The sequence below is a fragment of the Apus apus genome, chromosome 6 (assembly GCF_020740795.1).
Source record: "Apus apus isolate bApuApu2 chromosome 6, bApuApu2.pri.cur, whole genome shotgun sequence".
NCBI lineage: Eukaryota > Metazoa > Chordata > Aves > Apodiformes > Apodidae > Apus > Apus apus.
This window is the reverse complement of record NC_067287.1, coordinates 14,764,759-14,783,833: the sequence shown is the minus strand read 5'-3', so window position 1 is coordinate 14,783,833 and position 19,075 is coordinate 14,764,759. Positions and strand designations below refer to the sequence as shown.

The 19,075-nt window shown below is 40.9% G+C and overlaps 1 protein-coding gene across 2 annotated transcripts in view; it reads right to left on the bottom strand.

Annotated features, from left to right (window-relative positions):
* The window catches only part of GYPC (glycophorin C (Gerbich blood group)), a 30,968-nt gene extending 12,327 nt beyond the window's left edge, over window positions 1–18,641 (bottom strand). Inside the window, exon 1 of one of the 2 annotated variants that reach the window (XM_051623929.1) lies at window positions 18,434–18,641. Coding sequence is in view for 1 of the 2 variants with exons in the window: in XM_051623928.1 (XP_051479888.1) it covers window positions 18,434–18,467 (34 nt within the window). In the remaining variant the exon portion in view is untranslated. The remainder of the gene's footprint in view (window positions 1–18,433) is intronic. The other variant, XM_051623928.1, reaches the window with a different exon arrangement.
* Between the last annotated feature and the right edge of the window lie 434 nt (window positions 18,642–19,075).

Here is a 19,075-nt window from a genome sequence, read left to right as displayed (position 1 = left end):
TCTCAGTGGAAAATCAGAGGCCAAGAGATCTTGGAGGACATGATAAATTCTTCCCAACCTCTTGTATAAATGGTTATATGAATCAGGAAGACAATTTAACTTCTGAACTGCTTGTAATTATTTACCAAGATGTGCTTTTAGTTTGTACCTAACAGATTTACCAGCCTCAATCTTGACTTTCAGGCATTTTGACCGTGTCATCAGAGGATAAGGTGTTCTCTGTGTTTCTTTATGTTCCTGTGCTTGGTTTTATGACCGGAATAATTTTGTAAGGTTAGGTTTTAGTTTACATTTAAAACATACCCTTTTTATGGATGTGGTTCTGTTTAAGGCAAACATCATTTAAAACTAGTCCCCCTAACTAAGACAGACTAAACTGTTGTTAGTACTTGAACTATTTCCATTGAATACATCTAGCAGCATTTTTGCACCAATTTCTTCTGTTCCTGCTGTGTGTTTGGCTTGACTCTCCTTGTCACCTTACAAGTTTTGACTCCATTATTCAGCTCTGTTTTTAAAGGAAGAGCAGGCAAAGGTAACCACTTTGCCTCCATTTTCATCAAAACTGTATGCTGGAGAGAAAAGGTAGACTAGTATAGTTTGTCAGTGAAGGAAATTCAGGAAGGACTGAACAATTTGAAGCTCTTTTTAGCATCAGCTGATTCTCTGATCACCGTGTGCTTTCCAGTCATCATGCAGGTAGATCCAAAGGAGCTGCAGTGAGGTGCTTCCTCTCCTCATGGAGAGCTGCTGTGGGAGGGTGCCACTGTATGCTGGGAGTGGGATTCAGGGGACAGAGATATAAATCCAAAGGTAGGAGTGTTTCACTGTTTCTGTTCCTGGCAGAGAACTCGTGCTAATGAACATTGACATGCAAGGGAAGAAATACAGCCATTATTCTGTTAAGACTGATAAACGTCTGTTTCTCATTTTGAGATGAGAAAGCTTGACCTTGTACTTAAATTACAGGTGATATGGCCAAATTACAGGTGATGTCATCTAGAAATCACTTGGTAGCTTTTGAAAGCCTGCAGTTATGCACAAAGTATTATCCTGACAATTCAAAGAACGTAGTGCCAGGCTACAATCCTTAGAAAAATATAATCGTTCTTCCAACATGAGGTTTCTTTCTTTATCTCCCATTCCCACCACCCATTTTGTAGCAAAGCAGTGTGACAGCTGATAATTCTTGGAAACAGGAGCTCTCTGTGCTCTGTCCCCTAGCTTATTTGGTATGAACTGTATTCAGCTACATCCAGCTCATACACCAGTGCTTGCCTAAGGCACTGTCTACAAAGCATTGTGAGCGGAAATGTCAGGATATTTAGCATATGCTCTTTAGGGACACAGAGATCTTTCCTGGAGCACTGACGAGATTAATATTATTAATGGAGTTATCTGTAGTGGAAACAATTTTCCACATGCTTTAAATATTGGGCATATTAAAGAAAGAAGATAAAACATATTGAAACACCTGAGAAACTTACAAGGCAAGTAATAGCTCAGGGCAACAACATTTCTTATTTTCCAAGGATTCTGCAATGAATATGTGGATTTCTTTCGCATATCTGCTCAATTTGAAAAGACAAAGCCCATTTTATTATCTGAAAAGCATTTATGTATCAGTCCAAGCTGTCTAAATTGAGTTGAGCAATTTTAGCAAAACTTATTTACCATCTATCATTCATCTGAGCAATTCTAGACAGATTGTGCAATAATTGTTACGAAGAGGAAAAAAAATAAAGAAAAAAGTCTCACTTGTCTATTATTTTTAGTCAGTTGTCTGGCACTATTTGACAAATAGCATATTGAACACATTAACACAGCTGAGCATGAAGAAACCTTCACTGAAATCATATACTGAATGTTTTTCAGCTTGGGACTTATATTGTGGTGAGACTCATTTACAACTCATTACTAACATTCCTGTCTCCTAATGAAACATGAATGGGAAGTAAGTATCATGTAAGTGGAGTGCTAATGACCAGCCTGGCCAGATGTCGGACCACCAGAAAGGAATCTGTGATCTAAACTGTCTCCACAGGTGCTGCAGAGAGGACACTAGCAGGCAGTTGTAGATGATTGTTGCAGGTGAAACTAGATGATTGCTGTAGGTGCTGTCCAACTGGAACTGTTCTAATCTAATCTAACCTGCCTTCTTGCAAGAAGAACCACTCAGCTCCAAGAGAGGCATGATGAATCCGTGGGGACGGGAATTTCTCTTTGCATCAGCCAAGCAGCAAATCTAGAGGACTAGTTTAGATTAGAAGTCTAGGTTCTGGAGTCTACAATTAGGGAAAACAAATCTCAGCCATTCTTATTCATTAGCATTGCTCAGCCACACCTTTCCAATGTCTGTGCTGTGGGCTTGGCCTTTCTATAAGGTAGTCAGAGCCCTTTTTGTGGAGCTTTCAACATGCACTGCTCAGAAGGGCTGTATCTCTCCTACAGGTGCTTAAATAGTGTCTTACACTGTGCTTTTGCCTGTTAAGGTGCAGTCATGTGTATGCAAGCAACCTTATCGTGCCAAAATTCAATGCTATTACACTCCTAACTAGGAAAGAACTCCGTTTAATTTAGTCTCCTAACAAGGAGTCCTTTTTGCATTACCAGTCACTTGAATGTGTCTCTGTAGACAAATTTTCACTTTCATAAACTTGTAGAATGATAATAATTTCTGAGGTTTCTGTTTCTCTTTTAAATCTGGTTTAAACTGGTCAGTGGATTCAAAAGTTATTGACGGGAAGTGACAGATGGATGAACAGATGATTAAGCAGATAGACAGCAGAAACACATAAGACTCATTTCAACAGGAAACTGAACTGAAAACAGAAGTAGCAATGGGTATTTGGATAATATTCATGTTTTGGTCACCAGTTTTAAAAATGCCATTTTTTGGCAACCATTTCAAAGCTTGTAGACCATATCCTTAGTGCTTTGAACAGCAAAGGAAAAACCAAAGGGACATTGCTGAGAATCATTTTAGCTCCTTTTATAGTCACAGTGCTACACTTTTATAGTTTAGGCTATATTTTAAACCTTTAAAGCCCAGATTCAGTGTGGACAGCCCTGGCAATTTCAGTGGAGGATTAATGTCTGTCATTAAGCAAAGAAATATGGTCTAGTTCTTCTCAATAGCAACAAATGCTTGCTATGGCACTTCTCTGATCAACATATTTTTTACTTACTGTAAGGCCTTTGGGCTGCTCCTTTTCTAAAAGTATGAAATACACATACAGGAAAGCTGAAAGTGAATTGTTTTTGTTTGAGCTGGCTGCTACATTCCAGCAGAAAACGGCATTTTCATTCCATACCCTTTTCCTTTCAAGTTGATCCAGCAAAATACAAACCCAACAGCCCACCAAAAAGAAAGAAGAGAGGGGTATTTGCTTATTGGAAAACTGATCCATGTTACCATGTGATCTGACTGTGATCTGTTAACAGGGAGGGATTTGTTAGGTGCAGACAAGTGCAGACAGTGCAAGAAGCAGGAATGTTGGGCAGGTGAAGTACGTCATGTATCTATACTCAGAAAAAACAATGGTCCCTCAAAGTAGAAGCACAGGGAGAAAAACAGCTGCATAAAGCTGGAGATCTCATTGCTAGATTGGTCTAAAAGGAACAGAAAATCCAGATTTTCACAGCCAAATTACTCCTTTTAAATGCAGTGGCTCTGGAAGGCCATGGAAAACATTTGACTTGGTATAAGAATATACTGGAATGCACTAAGAAGTAAGGGCCCTCTCTCAGCTGTCAAAATAGGGATCCAGGGGCAGAGCTTTTACTGTCTACCTCCTTCTCTGCCTGGAGGGATGCTGCTCTTCCACAGCTGAATCAGCAGCAATCATGCCCTGCAGCCAAGCTGCAGCAGTCACTGCTGTCCCATTTACACTTGTGTCAAAGCAGGGCACAGTTCCAACATATGAAGAGAAATACCAAGCGGACTTGCGAAAGCTCTCTCTGTTAAACTGCTTCTGCTCCCTTTAAAGTAGGTGGCAGATCTCCCACACATTCCAACTGCTCAGTTGGGCCAATGGTGAAAGCTTTTAAAATCTCTATTTAAGAGATATTAGAAACATGATAAAGCCAAGGATTCATTATCAGCATCATCATATACAGCTTCTGTCCATCCTCTCTGTTTCGTAATTTCCCACTTTATTTCACCAGTTGATGCTGCCCAACAGGCTGCAAAATTCTGCCTTCTCAAGTAGTCATGAGAGAGCTTGTAAATTTCTCAAAGCCCTTTCATAACATACCCAAACTATTTACCATCGCCTCCAAAGAACTCTGCTTTGGAACAGTATCATAAGGTCAAGTTATCCCACTGAAACACTTATTAGTATAAAAGGAATGAAAAAGGAAAAAAAAAAAAAGAAAAAAAGAAAAAAAGAAAAGAAAAACGAACAAACCAACAGCACTAGCACAGCCCTGGAAAATATGAAGTCATAAGTAGAGTTCAGCCAGAGCAGATTCCCATTAAACTTTGTTTAAAAGCCAAGTTCCACCCTGAGATGTATGTGAGCTGCAGTTTATTTCAGGGGGAGCTGTTCTGTATTTTATGTCAGTGCAAGGCTTGGACACAAGTATGTGTCTGTTACAAGTCAGAGAGGAGTAAAGCCCACATCCCTTTTCCGTTTTTTGGTTCCATCTGCATAGATGGAATAGAAAACTTAAAGAAGTGAATAAAACAGCCCACGCTTTTACAGAGGCTGTCTGCCAAATTTAATTCTTTCTTCCACAAGACCTGAATGCCTGTGTTTCAGATTCACTAAACTACTTTCATGAGACTCTGTAGCCTTTCCCTGTGCCCCTGCCACCCCCACCAGAGTTAAAAATACAGGCAAAAGCTCGAAGGTTTGTCTTTCTAGCTCCTTTGCTGTTTGATGTCCCTTCAGGAGACAGTCAGCAAGAAGTGTTCCCTAGGATACAGATATGCTTTAGAAAGAAGGGACATACCCTTAGAGCCTTCCACTGAACATTTTTGTCTGACAAATAGGAAGCTCAGCTGAATGACTAGGGAAGAAGGAGTGGCAGCGACTTTCCCTATCCTGCCTGCATTCCCAGACAGAGGCTAAGCATGATAACACTCTTGTGCTGCACAGAGTTGCATGGATATCCTAAGACAACAGTGTTTATAGGTGCTGGGACTGGCTCAATTGGTGCTGCTCAGCTGGCTGTTAGAGGGGACAAAAGGATTAAATCGTGGCCACATGCATTTCTGCCTGGCTCCTGAGGGCACTGTGGTTACCTGGGGGAACAAGGCAGCGGAGTCCCTTGCTCCCTGACAGGAATTGTGCCTTGAAGTAATGCTGAGCTCCCAAGGTTGAATTTCTTCAATTACAAGTGAAAAGAACTCATTCAAGAAGAGGGAAAAGGGGGAGGTAACGCTTAGTCCTGCCAAGCATTGAGTCTGAATATGAGCAGGAAGTTAAAGTATTTCATATGAGAAACTCTGGTAAATGCAAACATTTTTGTACTCCAAGGTGACTCTTTCAACACCAAAATACTAACTATGGCTCAGTAATTTCCCATGCCTCAGACCCCTAGATGGTTGCCTTGTGCATTCACTGCCCATTAGCTGTTCTGTACTCTCTTGAATGGGGAAGACAGACCATCAGCTCCATGCTCACTACAGCACTTCCATGGGCAGAGGTGAAAGCATGTTTAAGTCTTAGTTAGGCAAGAGCCTCCAGCACCATCAGGATCAAACCTATCTTGGAAGCCACTTGTCGTGGATACTGTAGCAGATGGGAAGAGGTGGCAGTGTTCCTGGGGAAGAAAGCATCCTTTTTTTCTGACTACTTTTGTGACCTAACAGCCAGTTAGGACCAAGGGAAACAGGCAGCTCTGGGAATGCCACAACATGGCTTCATTGCATAACGACAGAGAAACAAAGGATGGGAAAAATTTGTTCCAAATCCCATTAGCTAGAAGATGGATTGGAAATATCCCAGAAAGGATGGGAAATAGGAAAGACAGATGTGTGAGTTCTGGGAGTCTGGAGGGACGATACAGCCCTTGGCCACAGATGGAGTGCCATGGCTTTGAGCCTTTCAAGGGACTGATTTTGCATTTCTTGCTTCAACCCCTCTCACCCAGGATTATGTTCAGTGTGGGGGAGAAGTATTCTTTTAGGGATACAATTGCTCATGCCCACAGACAGCAAGCTGTTACCTTAATGTGCCAAATAGCAGCAAACAGAATCAATTGCTAAGCTGGATGCCCACATTTATCAGCATCTCCCTTGCAGACTTCTCTCAGCCACCCACAAGTGCTGGACCTTGCTGTGTGCTGTTGGCAGCAGGGCACAACCAGAAGGGCACATCCCTTGGGGTTTGACAGGCTCTTTGGCTTCAGTTGTGAAGAAATAACCTAGGTGGAAACCAGCATGTGCTAGATGTTCTAGTTTCCAAGCCTATCTCCTCATTCAATGAGGGAAATACACCCCTCTCCTCTGGAATGGATCACAGACACAATCTTTAATTACAGGACACGTGCTCCCCTCCCTCCTAGTGACTGCTAAAGCTTCAGATCTGACAGAAATAGGCAACCCAAACCTCTAAAGTAGCTTCTTTTCCCCCTCTGGCCAGCTGCCAGGCTCTGCAAGCTCCTGAGGCAGGGCTGCACCACACTTGAAACCTCCCTAGGTTTACCCGGAGATTTGGTACTCAGGTCACTTGAAAACAGCACAGTGGAAGCAGCGACGTCTAAGTCATACTCCCTCCGCTCCGCTACCAGCCTCTGGAGAAAACAAGACACAGGATATGTTTCCTGCCTGGGGAGGGCCCATAGCAGCCTGGGGGAGAAGGCATGACCTTTTCCTTAAAGGAAATGCAAGTCATGGAGAGGAACACAGGAAAAAAGCCTGGGCTTCATTTTATCTTAAAAAACAGTGTCATACAGTTGTAACTCCTCTTGCTTTCTCACCCTGTGTTGAAAGCTGATCCTAACTTATTTAGCAGTGACACACTATAAACAGTTCCATCTGTCTCTGCCACCCCGGTGTTGCTCCAGTCAGTCATGAACCTTCTGACACAAGTCAGATTGGGTTGCAATGAAAGGTTTCATTCATCACAACCAAAGGAAATGAGGAGGTACCCCGAGAGGAGGAGGGCTGGGCTCATGCTCTGTTTCCAGCTCACAAATTGTTATGTCCCCAGGATGCAGAGATTAAGCATCTCACACAGAACGTGGGAGGAGGAAGAGTCTTTGTCTGCAATTCATAGATTTTAATGCATTCCAGAAGGGGAAATCTTTTACCGACAAGCAACAGCAAAGTTCAGAGAAATGCAAAAGCATTCATCTCCCCAGTCACATTCCTGCCTGCCAAAAGTGGGAGGGATGAATTACTCTTCCTTAGTACAAGGAGTCCCTTATGGATCATTAATCCACAGGGACAATTTGCTCGGGAGCCACAAACACATTTTCTTAATGTGCAAGAACCTTGAATCAGCAGGAAGCATTCTCCTTTGGGTGTATACAGAACCAGTTTGTTTTTATTTTCTTCCTACTACCCCCTGTCTTCACTAGTGCTTCATACAAGAGCTCTACTTACGACTAACAAATCCCTTTGCCTTTGTTAAAATCTGTGGTGATGGTAGGTGAGGATGCCATTAGCTAAATCAAGGCATTTGAAGCAGAGTAATAATAAAAAGTGAAGCTCTGAAATCAGTACATTCTGGCCCAAACTCCTATGGGATCAATACCAGCAATGTCAGATTCCAGGGTACAAGTATCCCAACACCACTGATTTTGACAATGGAATAACTTGCAGTGAGTGAGGCATTCCCTGAGAAGCTCTGCAGAAATGCAAAGGAGACAGAAATGGTCAAGTGTCTGTTTACATGCCAGGACTTCAGGTGATAGAGCTTTCTGTTTGCAGTTAAGAGATGATCAGAAAAAATGCACCAGAAATTAGGAGGAAATGGGACAGATGTTGTGGATAGCTCCTGTTGTTATGTTCTCATTTCTTTAGGAGTAATAAAAAGAAAAATAGTCTCATTTTGTCTCACTTTGACTCACTGAAACCACCTGAAAATATTTACACAATGCTTCAGTTGCTAAGTGAGGAACATTAAAGACTGGTTATCTCTATTCACAATACGCAGACATTTACATAAATGCCACTAGTCTGTAGTGGATGGCATTTTATATTCTTTACCTTGGTGAAAAAATGTGCAGCAGACAACTACTTTTCTGTATTCAAATCTCCCAAGAAGCACTCACTTCTTGCCCAGATGTGCCAGGTTCCACATAAGTCTGGTAAATCCACATCCTTATTCCTGTAAATGACTTAGAAGATCAGAAATGTGGCTGAAAGAGAAAACCCAGCCTGGCTGGTGGCCTTGGGCTTTACGGTCTCCTGAGTGCCTGTGCATGCACACAGCATCCTTTATTTTTGCTCTTTGTCAAACACTGTGTCACAGAATTAGGCTTTGACAAGTTGAAAAGTATGAAGATTAGAACAATCATGTTTACTCGTATTACCACCTGCTGTTTCATTTCTTCCATGATGCTTAAATGTTTAGGCATGTGGCTTTGAAACACACTACCTTTAATGCACCTTAAAACTCTGCTGGATTTCCAGCTTGCTTTGATCTCAACAGTCTAGAGACTGTCTCAGAGAATGCAAATAAATATGTTCAGACGAAAATATTTTCAAGGAGAAAAACCTAAAGTTCTTCCAACTTGATATGCTTTGCCAGTTGATGTCACACTTAAGGTAGTTTTTTGCATTTTATCTTTATGCTTCAGGAGGCCTAAATCCTGTCCAGAATGAGCAACTTTGTGAAGTAACTGCAGGATGGATGTGGTCAGTGCCCCTTATCACGAGCACTGAAGTGGCAAATAACAGTTTTGTGATTTTTGTTTAGAAAGGAAATAGAAGAAGAGATTATTTTGGTCCCAAGGAATTTTCAGACTAAACAAAGCAAAAAGGATACATTTATGGAATAAGAAGACTATTTTGTTTAGGATGAACAGGAAGGATGCGAGAGGAAAGATGGTAAGATCTTGAACCACGAGTAGGAAGAAGACATTGAGTGGTGTGGTGAGCTGGAAACAGAGGAAAGACTTGGTTAGCCCAGGCTATGAGCAAACCAACTTCTTTCTTTTTCAATGCCATCTTTTCCATCTCTCACAGCAGAAAGTCATCAGGTCTCACTGCCTTTGTGGTAATGGCACTTGAAGTAACATCAAACTGTTTCCAGTACAGCAAAATGGAGGGAAGGAAGGGAGGAAGGGAGGAAGGGAGGAAGGGAGGAAGGGAGGAAGGGAGGAAGGGAGGAAGGAAGGAAGGAAGGAAGGAAGGAAGGAAGGAAGGAAGGAAGGAAGGAAGGAAGGAAGGAAGGAAGGAAGGAAGGAAGGAAGGAAGGAAGGAAGGAAGGAAGGAAGGAAGGAAGGAAGGAAGGAAGGAAGGAAGGAAGGAAGGAAGGAAGGAAGGAAGGAAGGAAGGAAGGAAGGAAGGAAGGAAGGAAGGAAGGAAGGAAGGAGAAAAGTATAAAATAAAAGCTGGGATCTTGGGTCAGGATGTGGGATGGTTAACTTGAGAAAGAGGGAGCATAAACTAGATCGATATGACAAGATGAGTGGGCAAGTAAAGCAGCACTGAGAGAGGTGTTTAGAGTAACCAGATCCAGCTCTACAAAAGGTGAGATAGAAGATGATTTTTCATTTTTTAAAGAGTCCTGACATTAAGGTGTCTTGAGTTCTAGGTGTGGAGGAAAAGACACCCCTCAGTGTAAGCTGGAAAAGTGCCAAAAGCAATCAACAAAACTTCATAAGAACTGGTCCCTTTCCATTAGGTGGATGCAGCCTGCACAAGAAGGATGTACAAAGCACCTTTTTCCTCCCTGACCTGGTGCTGTTCTTCTTGGCCATGCTGATGTTAGCAGAATCCATTCACTCCACTCTTCATCACTATGGGAGCAGGAATAGGATGAGTAACAGGAAAAACGACAGGGTGTGCAGAGCACACTAAGTGGTTTTGACAAAGAGCAATAAAACCCTGACTTCCCTTTTCCCAAAGCAAAGAGGAAGCTGGAACGGAAGCACGGTTCTCAACAGCAGTTGCTCAACACCTTGTGCACGGTTTTCTGTAGAGATGCAGGCAAATCCTGTGTGTATCCCCCTGCTTCTACCAAGTGCTAAACTGCCGTTAGTAACTGGCAGTATAGGCTTCTTTAAAGCAAAAAAGTCTGATGAGCTCACTGAGGGGTAAATTAGATTTCTATGCAACAGAATCTGAAAACCAAAAAGGCAGACAACAATAAACTCTTCCAGTTGTGTGATCCAGGATGTAAAAAGCATGTCCCAGGTTGTAAATAGAAATTCCTGTGTGATGAGAGGGAAGATCTGGAGGGAGAAGATGTTGTTTCATAGCAAGCTGTGAAGATGAGAGAGCAAAGAGAAACCAATGGAGAACAGGGAAGGAGGTGGAAAAGGGGGTGAGTCCCACAGGATACAAGACCTTGGCACAGAGGATGACAAGGGAAGATTTATTTCTTCCTTGCCTATGCTTTTCTTCATTCCCACTGCCAAGACTGAGGAAGGTCCTTGAGAGAAGGGAGGAAATGGCATTTAATAATGGGGACCTGTGTCTCTCCTATGTCGACAAATGAGCACTTACCTGTGGGCTGAGAAAGGGATAGGCGTAAAGGAGGTGTAGAGGATATGTGAACTAGACAACCTGAGAGGTCAGGTGTGAGAGAGATGTAATGATAGAGACTTGTCTGCTCTCTGAGCATCCTTACATCACAGATACATCGTTTATCAATTTGATTTTCTACTCCCTGTATTGGATAGGACAAGATCTGTGCTCATGACACATGAACAAACCATCAATAGAAGAACAATCTTGGCTAGCCCAGGAGTGGTGGTTATTAAAGGCTAAGGAAATAATAGGCTCTACTGAAAAAATGTAATTTCATAATAAATAGTTAAATTTATAGCTAAGAAAGCCTTGAAAATGGAATTCAACAATATACCATATAAATCCCAGAAGAGGGAAATAAAATATAAAAATCCAGAGTATAATTTTAAACATACTTCAGAATTTTTGAAAATGTGCACAGGTTTCCTGAATTCTTGGATGACCCCTTTTTTTTTTTTTTTATGGTAACTCTTCACAATCCACTAGAAATATGTTTTCTCTCTACTCAGTCATATATGTAAGTCTTTAATCACATGTGTTTAAGTGATTTGTGAGCTATTTGTTTTGCCTAAGGAGTACTTGGTTTACTAAAGTTGGTCATCATCAGCTGCTTTTTCATTTGTTGTTAACTGAAATTTCTGAAACATCCAATTAGCAGATGAGAAGCATCTTGCTTTTGTCATAGTAAGAATGCTTTTTTTGAACAAAACAAGTTTATTTTTCTTGTGTACAGTGAACAAATTTGCCTAAACAAAAGGAACAAGCGAACCTGGAGTAACAGTTCTGTGAAAGCTAATCCACTATAAATTAGGACATAGAATTACAGAATATTATCGAACTGATTCTTGAATAAGTATTCTGTTTCCAAAGGAGCAGAGTTATTCTTAAGGGAAAAACTTGTATTTCTGCATGAATATACTGAAATGATTGGTCCTGAAGATGCAGCTACCAAGTTCTCCCAGCACAGATGAGCTACTAGTGGAATCCAAAGCTGCCTGATTGAGGTTTAAACTTGCACATTCACTGCTCAAAAATAGCACAGCCTTGGTCTTTCCTAATCTGGGTTCTCTCCTTTTAAACAGTTTGATCTATATGGAACATCTACTTCCTCCTTATTTATTAAGTAATTATAATTCCTTTTCTCTGGATCTTTGCTTAGATGTACATGTGTCCTGTAATAGTCTCCATGATAGATACAGGCAAACACTGTGATGCTTGAATTCAAAACATGGAGTGATTCAGTATAAATATAATGAGCTGCCAAGCTCTGATTGTATATACAGTGAGAAGAGAGATACCTGAATCTGGCATCCACAACTAATAGTTTGCATAAGGCTACTTCACTGATGTTTTGCTATATCATATAAAAAGGATATTTTGTAATATTTTCCAACTCCTTATATATATATATATCTATATATATCTATATCTTGCTTTCTTTTACTGAGTTTATGCTTCTGAAAAGCCTTCAAAAATCTAGGATTTTTTTTCCTACTTTCAAAGACATCTATCATAATGGAAGGGAAACATGATCTTGAGGGTATTGGTCTGTGAACGGAGATGTGGTCAGAGAAATAAAACTCTGCATAACTAGAAGTGCTTTAAGGCAAAAGTCATATAACTAGTGAAAAGGTGGCATGTAGGTATATATATATATGTGTGTGTGTGGGTCTGTGTATATGTATGCATATAGATATACAACATATTACATATACATACACTGTGTGTGTATATGCATGTATACAAATTCACATCCATCTTCTATGTTTGATGTTACTTGAATAAATTCTGTTTGCAAGTCTAAACACCCACACATATGTAAAGACTTGATGTCTGATTCTGTATGGCTGTGACCTTGTCACACATGCTCTTTATAATGTGGGCTGCCTCATAAAACTAGACATTTTCAACAAGCAGTCCCCAGTAAAATAGGCATTTATCACTTGTGATAACATGGAGCTGTCTCAGGGTGTGTTCAAACCCTCTGCAACTTGCTGATAAAAAGCTTAACTCCATTTCAGGGCTTATCTGAAGAAGAAGGAGGTAGACCCTCGTGAAATAACTGAATTTTTTAAAATTTTTTTATAAGATGAAAAAGAGAGGGGGAGGAAAGTAAAAAAAAAATCACTTTAAAACTTCAATGCAGCAAAACAAGTTTAACCCATTGAGATTTTAAGTGAAGTTTTCTGCTTCATCAGGAAGAACCCTGTGGTGAAACATATGTCAGAAGAGAAGAAGATATGAGAAACTGGCCTCCTTTGCAGATGAGAAGATTAATTAAGAGGAAAATCACTTAACCAGATGTCTCATTGGTGAAGCTACATGTGCAAGGTACGTTAGCAATAAGGGAGCAGCATAGCACAGACAGTGCACTTGATTTCCATGCTAACACTGGATTGAGAAGAATTGGGTGTGAATTAGATCATGCTGACTCCTGGAGGAAAAGAGTACGGATCTTATTTCAGCTACAAATCATGAGCTGCATGCTTGTTGTTATAACGCTGCTGTACTCTTACTTCATGTAGTTGAGTTATGGGTTACAAATAAATTATCCAGAGATGACAGTCCTTTTCTCCATTCCTGTTCATAAATTGTTGGCAAACCAAACCTGATTTCTGCAAGTGCCACTTTTTTTTTCATTTGCCAAGTAGTTTTTCAGAATGCTTAGCAGCTGGTGAGTTTTTCATGAGCTCATTACTGGGGTAACACTGTCAAATTCATTTGACTTAGAAACTTAAGTGTTTCATAAGTTGGTAAGACACAGTCTGTCTTCTGTCCAGGCTCTTGTCCAGCTAAGGTGTCCATGTATTCTTGTCACTGCAGCATCTGGGTGTCCTCAATTTTTCATTAATTTCCTAGAACAACTCAGATATGAAGCAATAAGAAAGTAAACAAAGATCCTACTAGCCCCAAACACTGTGTTTGAAAGTTTTCTGATCTTTCTGTGGGAAACCAATAGGTCAGTTGCTAGATTACTTCTCCGTATGTTTTTTTCCCTAAGTATCTGTTACAAAATTAGGGAATGTGAAGCAGAGGGCTGCTGCCCCAGTGGATCTACTGGAATGAAGACTAATTCCTTCCTACCTCCCGGCTGCTATGAGTGCCTTCCTATAGCCAAACACTGCCTGTCCAGCAGACCTCCTGGAAAGAAGTCTTTTCTCTCCTACCTGTAATCTGCCCTCTCTATGTTGTCTACCAGCCCTTTGAAGAAAGGGTGTCTGTAAAGCACCTAGCACAATCAGATCCCTCTGTTGGCTTGAATTTCTCTATGCTATAGGAATACTAATCCCTCCCCAACAATAGAGACAGGCACTCCACAGAGCAGACACACAAACAGACTTTCATTAGAGAATGCAGTCCAAAAGCCTGTTTTACAAAAGGCTTTGCTGATTGGACTCAGTCATTTGAACAGGATGGATATGGGATATATTCCACAAGAGCCTAGAAAGAAAGGTGCAGCAATATCAGCAATGAGATGCAGACACTGCAAAATTCTGTAATAGCAATAGGCTTAAACACGTAACCAGTCATAACCTGAATCTTTAACATCTACTCTGTAAATCATTGGCTTTTTTCCCTTTTTTAGATCAGCAGCCAGATATGCTGAAAATTCTGTGTTTTAAAAAGGTAGACTCCTATTTGTTTGAACATCCCCCCATTCCCTCCAGCTTAACAGTTTGCCAACATTTCTGCTGTTAATTACTGAAATTTCAGGTGCATTTTGAGCCCTTCCATTTGCAGACTTCCACAGCAACATCTCAGGCAATGAGAGTGTCAGGGAGAGCCCTGGGGTATAAAGCTAAATTTTCCAATTCATATGCACAGTGGTGGGAGAAAAATATACAAGCATAGGCATTCAATTTACATAAATGCTTGTGGGACATGTTTTGAGACTTATGCGCTAAAAATGAGAGGTTATTATAATCTGTAGTGTTCCTTGTTTACAGGTTTACCAGTGAAGAGTAAAATTTTTGTAATCAATAGCCTCTATTTTTGTTTATTAGTTACAGTCACAGACAAGTGCTTCTGTTGATTAAAGACAATGAAATCAAAACTATTACCAAGGCAGTGAATAACATGATTAAAAGTCTACAGGGATCATTTGGGGTTTTTCACAGGCCCTGTGTGAAGTGTAGTGGTATTCCTCCAGGAACACTTAAGGGACCAGTTTGCAGCCCCAAAATATATCTTATAATGAGTTAAAGCTGAGATCTCCTTGTGGGACAGAAGCAGCACTGGGGTCTGTTCCCCCAGAGCAGGGCAGGACTTGTACTCAGGCCACTGCTGAGCTACAGCTCTCAAGGCAGATGGAAAGCACACAGCTCACATGGCTTGCCTTGCTTCACCCTGTGCCTGACCCTCTCCTCTCTGCAGCTGGGGCATGGCTGTAGGAAACCAGTCTTGCTTCCTGGTTTCCTTTTGGGCCAATTCCTCTACCTAGCAGACTGCATTGCTTCCCTATCCACTCAGAAGGAAGACCTTATCTGCTGGTAGGTGATAAGGAAGAGAAATCTCCACAAACTGCTCTACTTAAACACCGATTTCTTCGACAGGTGGCGTTTGAAATGTAAGAGGACCCAGATAAAACATTTCTAGCATGTCAAGTACAGATTAAATCCTGTAAGGTGCAGAGCACCTTGTCCAAGGCGATGAACAACTCTGACCCCCAGAGGTGGCTTTACCTAGATCACTGCCTTCACAGACTGAACCTTTGACTCAGTGATGTTTATTTGCGTGAGTCCTTCACCTCATTTGAGCTGTCCTGTTGCCTCAGAACTGGGTCACTGCAGTCTAAAGGAAGAGGACAAAAGCTGTAGGCTGACCAGAGACTGCCAAACCTCAGATTTTGTAGTAAGTCAGGCAGCTGCTGCCTGTACATCTGAGCTGAGGTGGGAGGAAGCAAATGCATTTTAAATGATGCATTTTTAAATCAGGAAGTTTACATTCCTGCTGTCAGGCTAGATCCCTTTTATATCAGAAGAAAAAAATAAAAGAAACTGGAGTCATATTCACAGCAAACATATTGCATTGAAGCCCAGCCAACAAAATTGTAGCTCAACTCCATTTTTGGATTTGGTAGCAGATTTCTTTACTTAGGTATTCCATTTTATTCCAAACACACACAAATGTCCAGTAACAGTGAACAATGGAGTCAATGTACACACACTGCCTAACATCAGCAGGCTGAACTATTGGCTCCCTTGCTTCTCTGTTGAGTATACAGAGACCACTCAGAGCCATGGGATATCTGAGCCAGGCATCAGAAGTGCCAGAATTTATACGATATGTTGTCCCTGTATAAAGGCAGAATACATTTACAAGGTTCACAGAGTTGAATATTTTAAATCTGAAACACTAGTCTGCTCCCACCTGGATTGCCAAGATCATACTGTATTTATAGAATGAATACAAACTCCTTATCAGTTGCGAGTGAATACAAGGAGATAAGCAAAGAACATGAGCAATTAGGTAACAACACTGCTCAGTTTACATCAGTAGGCAGCTTCTCTGTGGTCTCACTTGCAGGTAGTCAGCAAAGAATTATTATGTTCAGTATAGTCAAAGATTTTGCTGATTCTGGATGCATTTTCACTCCCATTTCAAATACTTTAACTATGGTTAGGAAGCAGACCTGTTTTCCCAATTACTCTGCCTCTCTGGTAAACATCTGCTGTCCATGCTGTGCAGTGCCTGTCAATATCTTTCAAGATCTTTCAATATCTTGTTTATTGCAAAAATTGCTGGAATTTCACTAAGAAATAAGACCCTTTTCCACATGACCTACCCACAAAACCTCAATCATTATAAAAAAAAAAAAAAGCACCAAACTTCCCTTATAAAGGAATATAGTACTGTTAGAATTTGCTCTAATTTCATTTTTTCTTAATCTGCAAATTTGATCCATGTGTTTCAAAACAAACAAACAAAACACAGAGAAGCAGTCTGAAACAAAATACAGGAACGTGCTGTCTGAATCTATAAGGGAAATTATGAGGGCAAATAAAGAATAGTCACTATTTTTTCAGTCAGAATACTACTTCTAGCTAGATTGCAAGCCATTTATTTTCCCTGACAATGGTATGATTTTAAAATTATTCAAGCTGAGATTTCCTGCCTAGATTTTGGAAAAAAACCACAAGAGAACCAGATGCATCAGCCTTTTTTCATTATGAACAGACAAAAGGCCTTACAGGGTACTAGCTCCTCATCCAGATCCACACTAGGGCTTTTCGTGGGGCCCTCTGATAACCTGGGTCTGTTGGAGGAGTAATTTGTAATGTACTCAGGACTGCAGAGGTGGTCCTGGACTTGTCACCTGGGCAAGCCTGTCACTAAAGATACAAGATTGGGTCTGGACCTTTGTTGATATTGCACAGTCAGCAAAATGCACTTCAGTGAGTCATGGCCACCCTCCTGCACACATTTGGAGAGCACCAAGGGCAGTAATCCTGAACTAGACTGCACATTTTCTTCCTATCAAGAACAGAAAACAAGCTGGAAAAAAACAATAGAAAACAAGCTATCATATTCTAAACTGCTGGATAAAAGAGAATAAAATTTATTATAGTGTTATTTATTAGTATTAGTTATTAATTATTATTAATTATTATTAATTATTATAGTGTTAGCATCTAATCTTTCTTGTTGGTTAGAAGTTGCAAAAAGGATTAACGGGTAGATAGAAATTGGTGGATGAGATTCCAGAGATGCTGCTCACTCTGTGTCATTTCTGCTGGATCAGCCTGCCTCATTCAGAGCTTGGAAAACATTGTCAGTGTCGACATCCATACAGACCAAATATTCTTAACAGCTTTCTTTAGATCAAACTCTGATTGCAGGCAGCTCCCAGCAATGCTGTCTGTATTTTCTGCCTTCATTACCGATACCACAGTCTGACAAACAATTCTGCTATTGGCAGTTTGTTTATTAAAAAATAACACAAAATTACTGTCTTGAATTAAAGCAAGAAAGATTATATTAAAGACATAAAAGAGTTATGAAGCTGCTATTGCAGCATCAAAAACTTGGAGTTTTCCCACTGACTTTTCTCAGCTTATCAAATCAGAATCCACCCCCTTCCCCTCTGCTTTCTTTTTATTACTGTCCCAAAATTAACAGTGCCATGCTGCAGTAAAGCCTTTGCACTCACTTCACTGTTGTGGCCAAATTCTCTCTTTCCAAATTTACTGAAATATGTAGAGTTTTGCCAGCAGAGGACTTGCCCTCCTCTATCCTCCTCTCTTGCTGAGAAACGAGTTTGTTTGTCCTTAAGCCCACGTTTCTAAGTTTCCAGGAGCAGAAACACATTGTGGCTTTAAATATAGTCTGTCAGTTTGTGGCTTGTGTCTCATATTACACACAGACAGCTCGAGACTCTAAACGCAAGTTGGGCAGCACCATGAATACCTCAGAAAAGCGTCAGTACGCTTTTGAAATGCTCTATATTTTCATTCCTGAAGGCGGAGCGAGGGAAAAACATTCAAAAGAAACTTTTCTAAGCCAAGGTTTAGGTGGAAACGTTACTAACTTTGCTCAGTCCTTTTCAGGAGTGGGAGTTTGCAGAGCCCATTTCAGTTCTTCCCAGACACACGCGCGCACAAACACAAAGAATAAAATAGGAAAGCAATTTAATCACAACTTTTTTCCTCAGGATTAGCCTCTTTTTTTCTTTTTCTTTTTATTTCCACCCCCCCATATGAAATGCATTAGACAATCTCTTCCTTAAGCGGCAGACTGGTAAATCCACTCTTACTGTAAGGAGGGGGGGATAAGGGTACTCACGTGGTTGAGATGTCGCATTGTTTTGGTAACTCATAATTTACGCCTTTGAAAAATGCCTTATTTGTGTTGACAGTCTCTCTTCCCTGCTCAGAACAGACAGCGGGGTTGAACAGAACAGCTGGAAGAGCCCAGGAAAATGCTCCTCTTGTTCGGGCTCTCCTTGCCTGGCTCCTGACCCCTTTACAACTGGAAAAGGAAACAGCACATGTGTCATTCTCTTTTGCCTGTGTAGCTCACATGAGCGGGGAGGGGCACCCATTTGCAGATAGCAGTAACTGTATTCAAGTTTTGCAAGTTGGATGTATTCCACCCCTTTGCTTTTACTAGCCAGCAACCAGTGGAAAGAAAATGCTCTTTTCACTCTTAGCCAAATGCAGACTCACCTATTATATTAACTCCCCAAATGCCTACCCACTGTTGATATTATTTCTTTTAAGTGCAAAAGTTGCTGCTGACTCCCTTCCCAAAATGCCTGTCATTAGTGGGTGAGAGTGAAAGCAGGGCTTTCAATTTTCATTGCCCAGCAGCATCCTTAACACTCACAGTCTAACTGATTCTGTCCTTTTGATGGGTGAAAATTGAAAATGACATTTACTGGGTCAGAGTAGTTAGCTCCATGTATAGCATGAATCTACCTTGTGC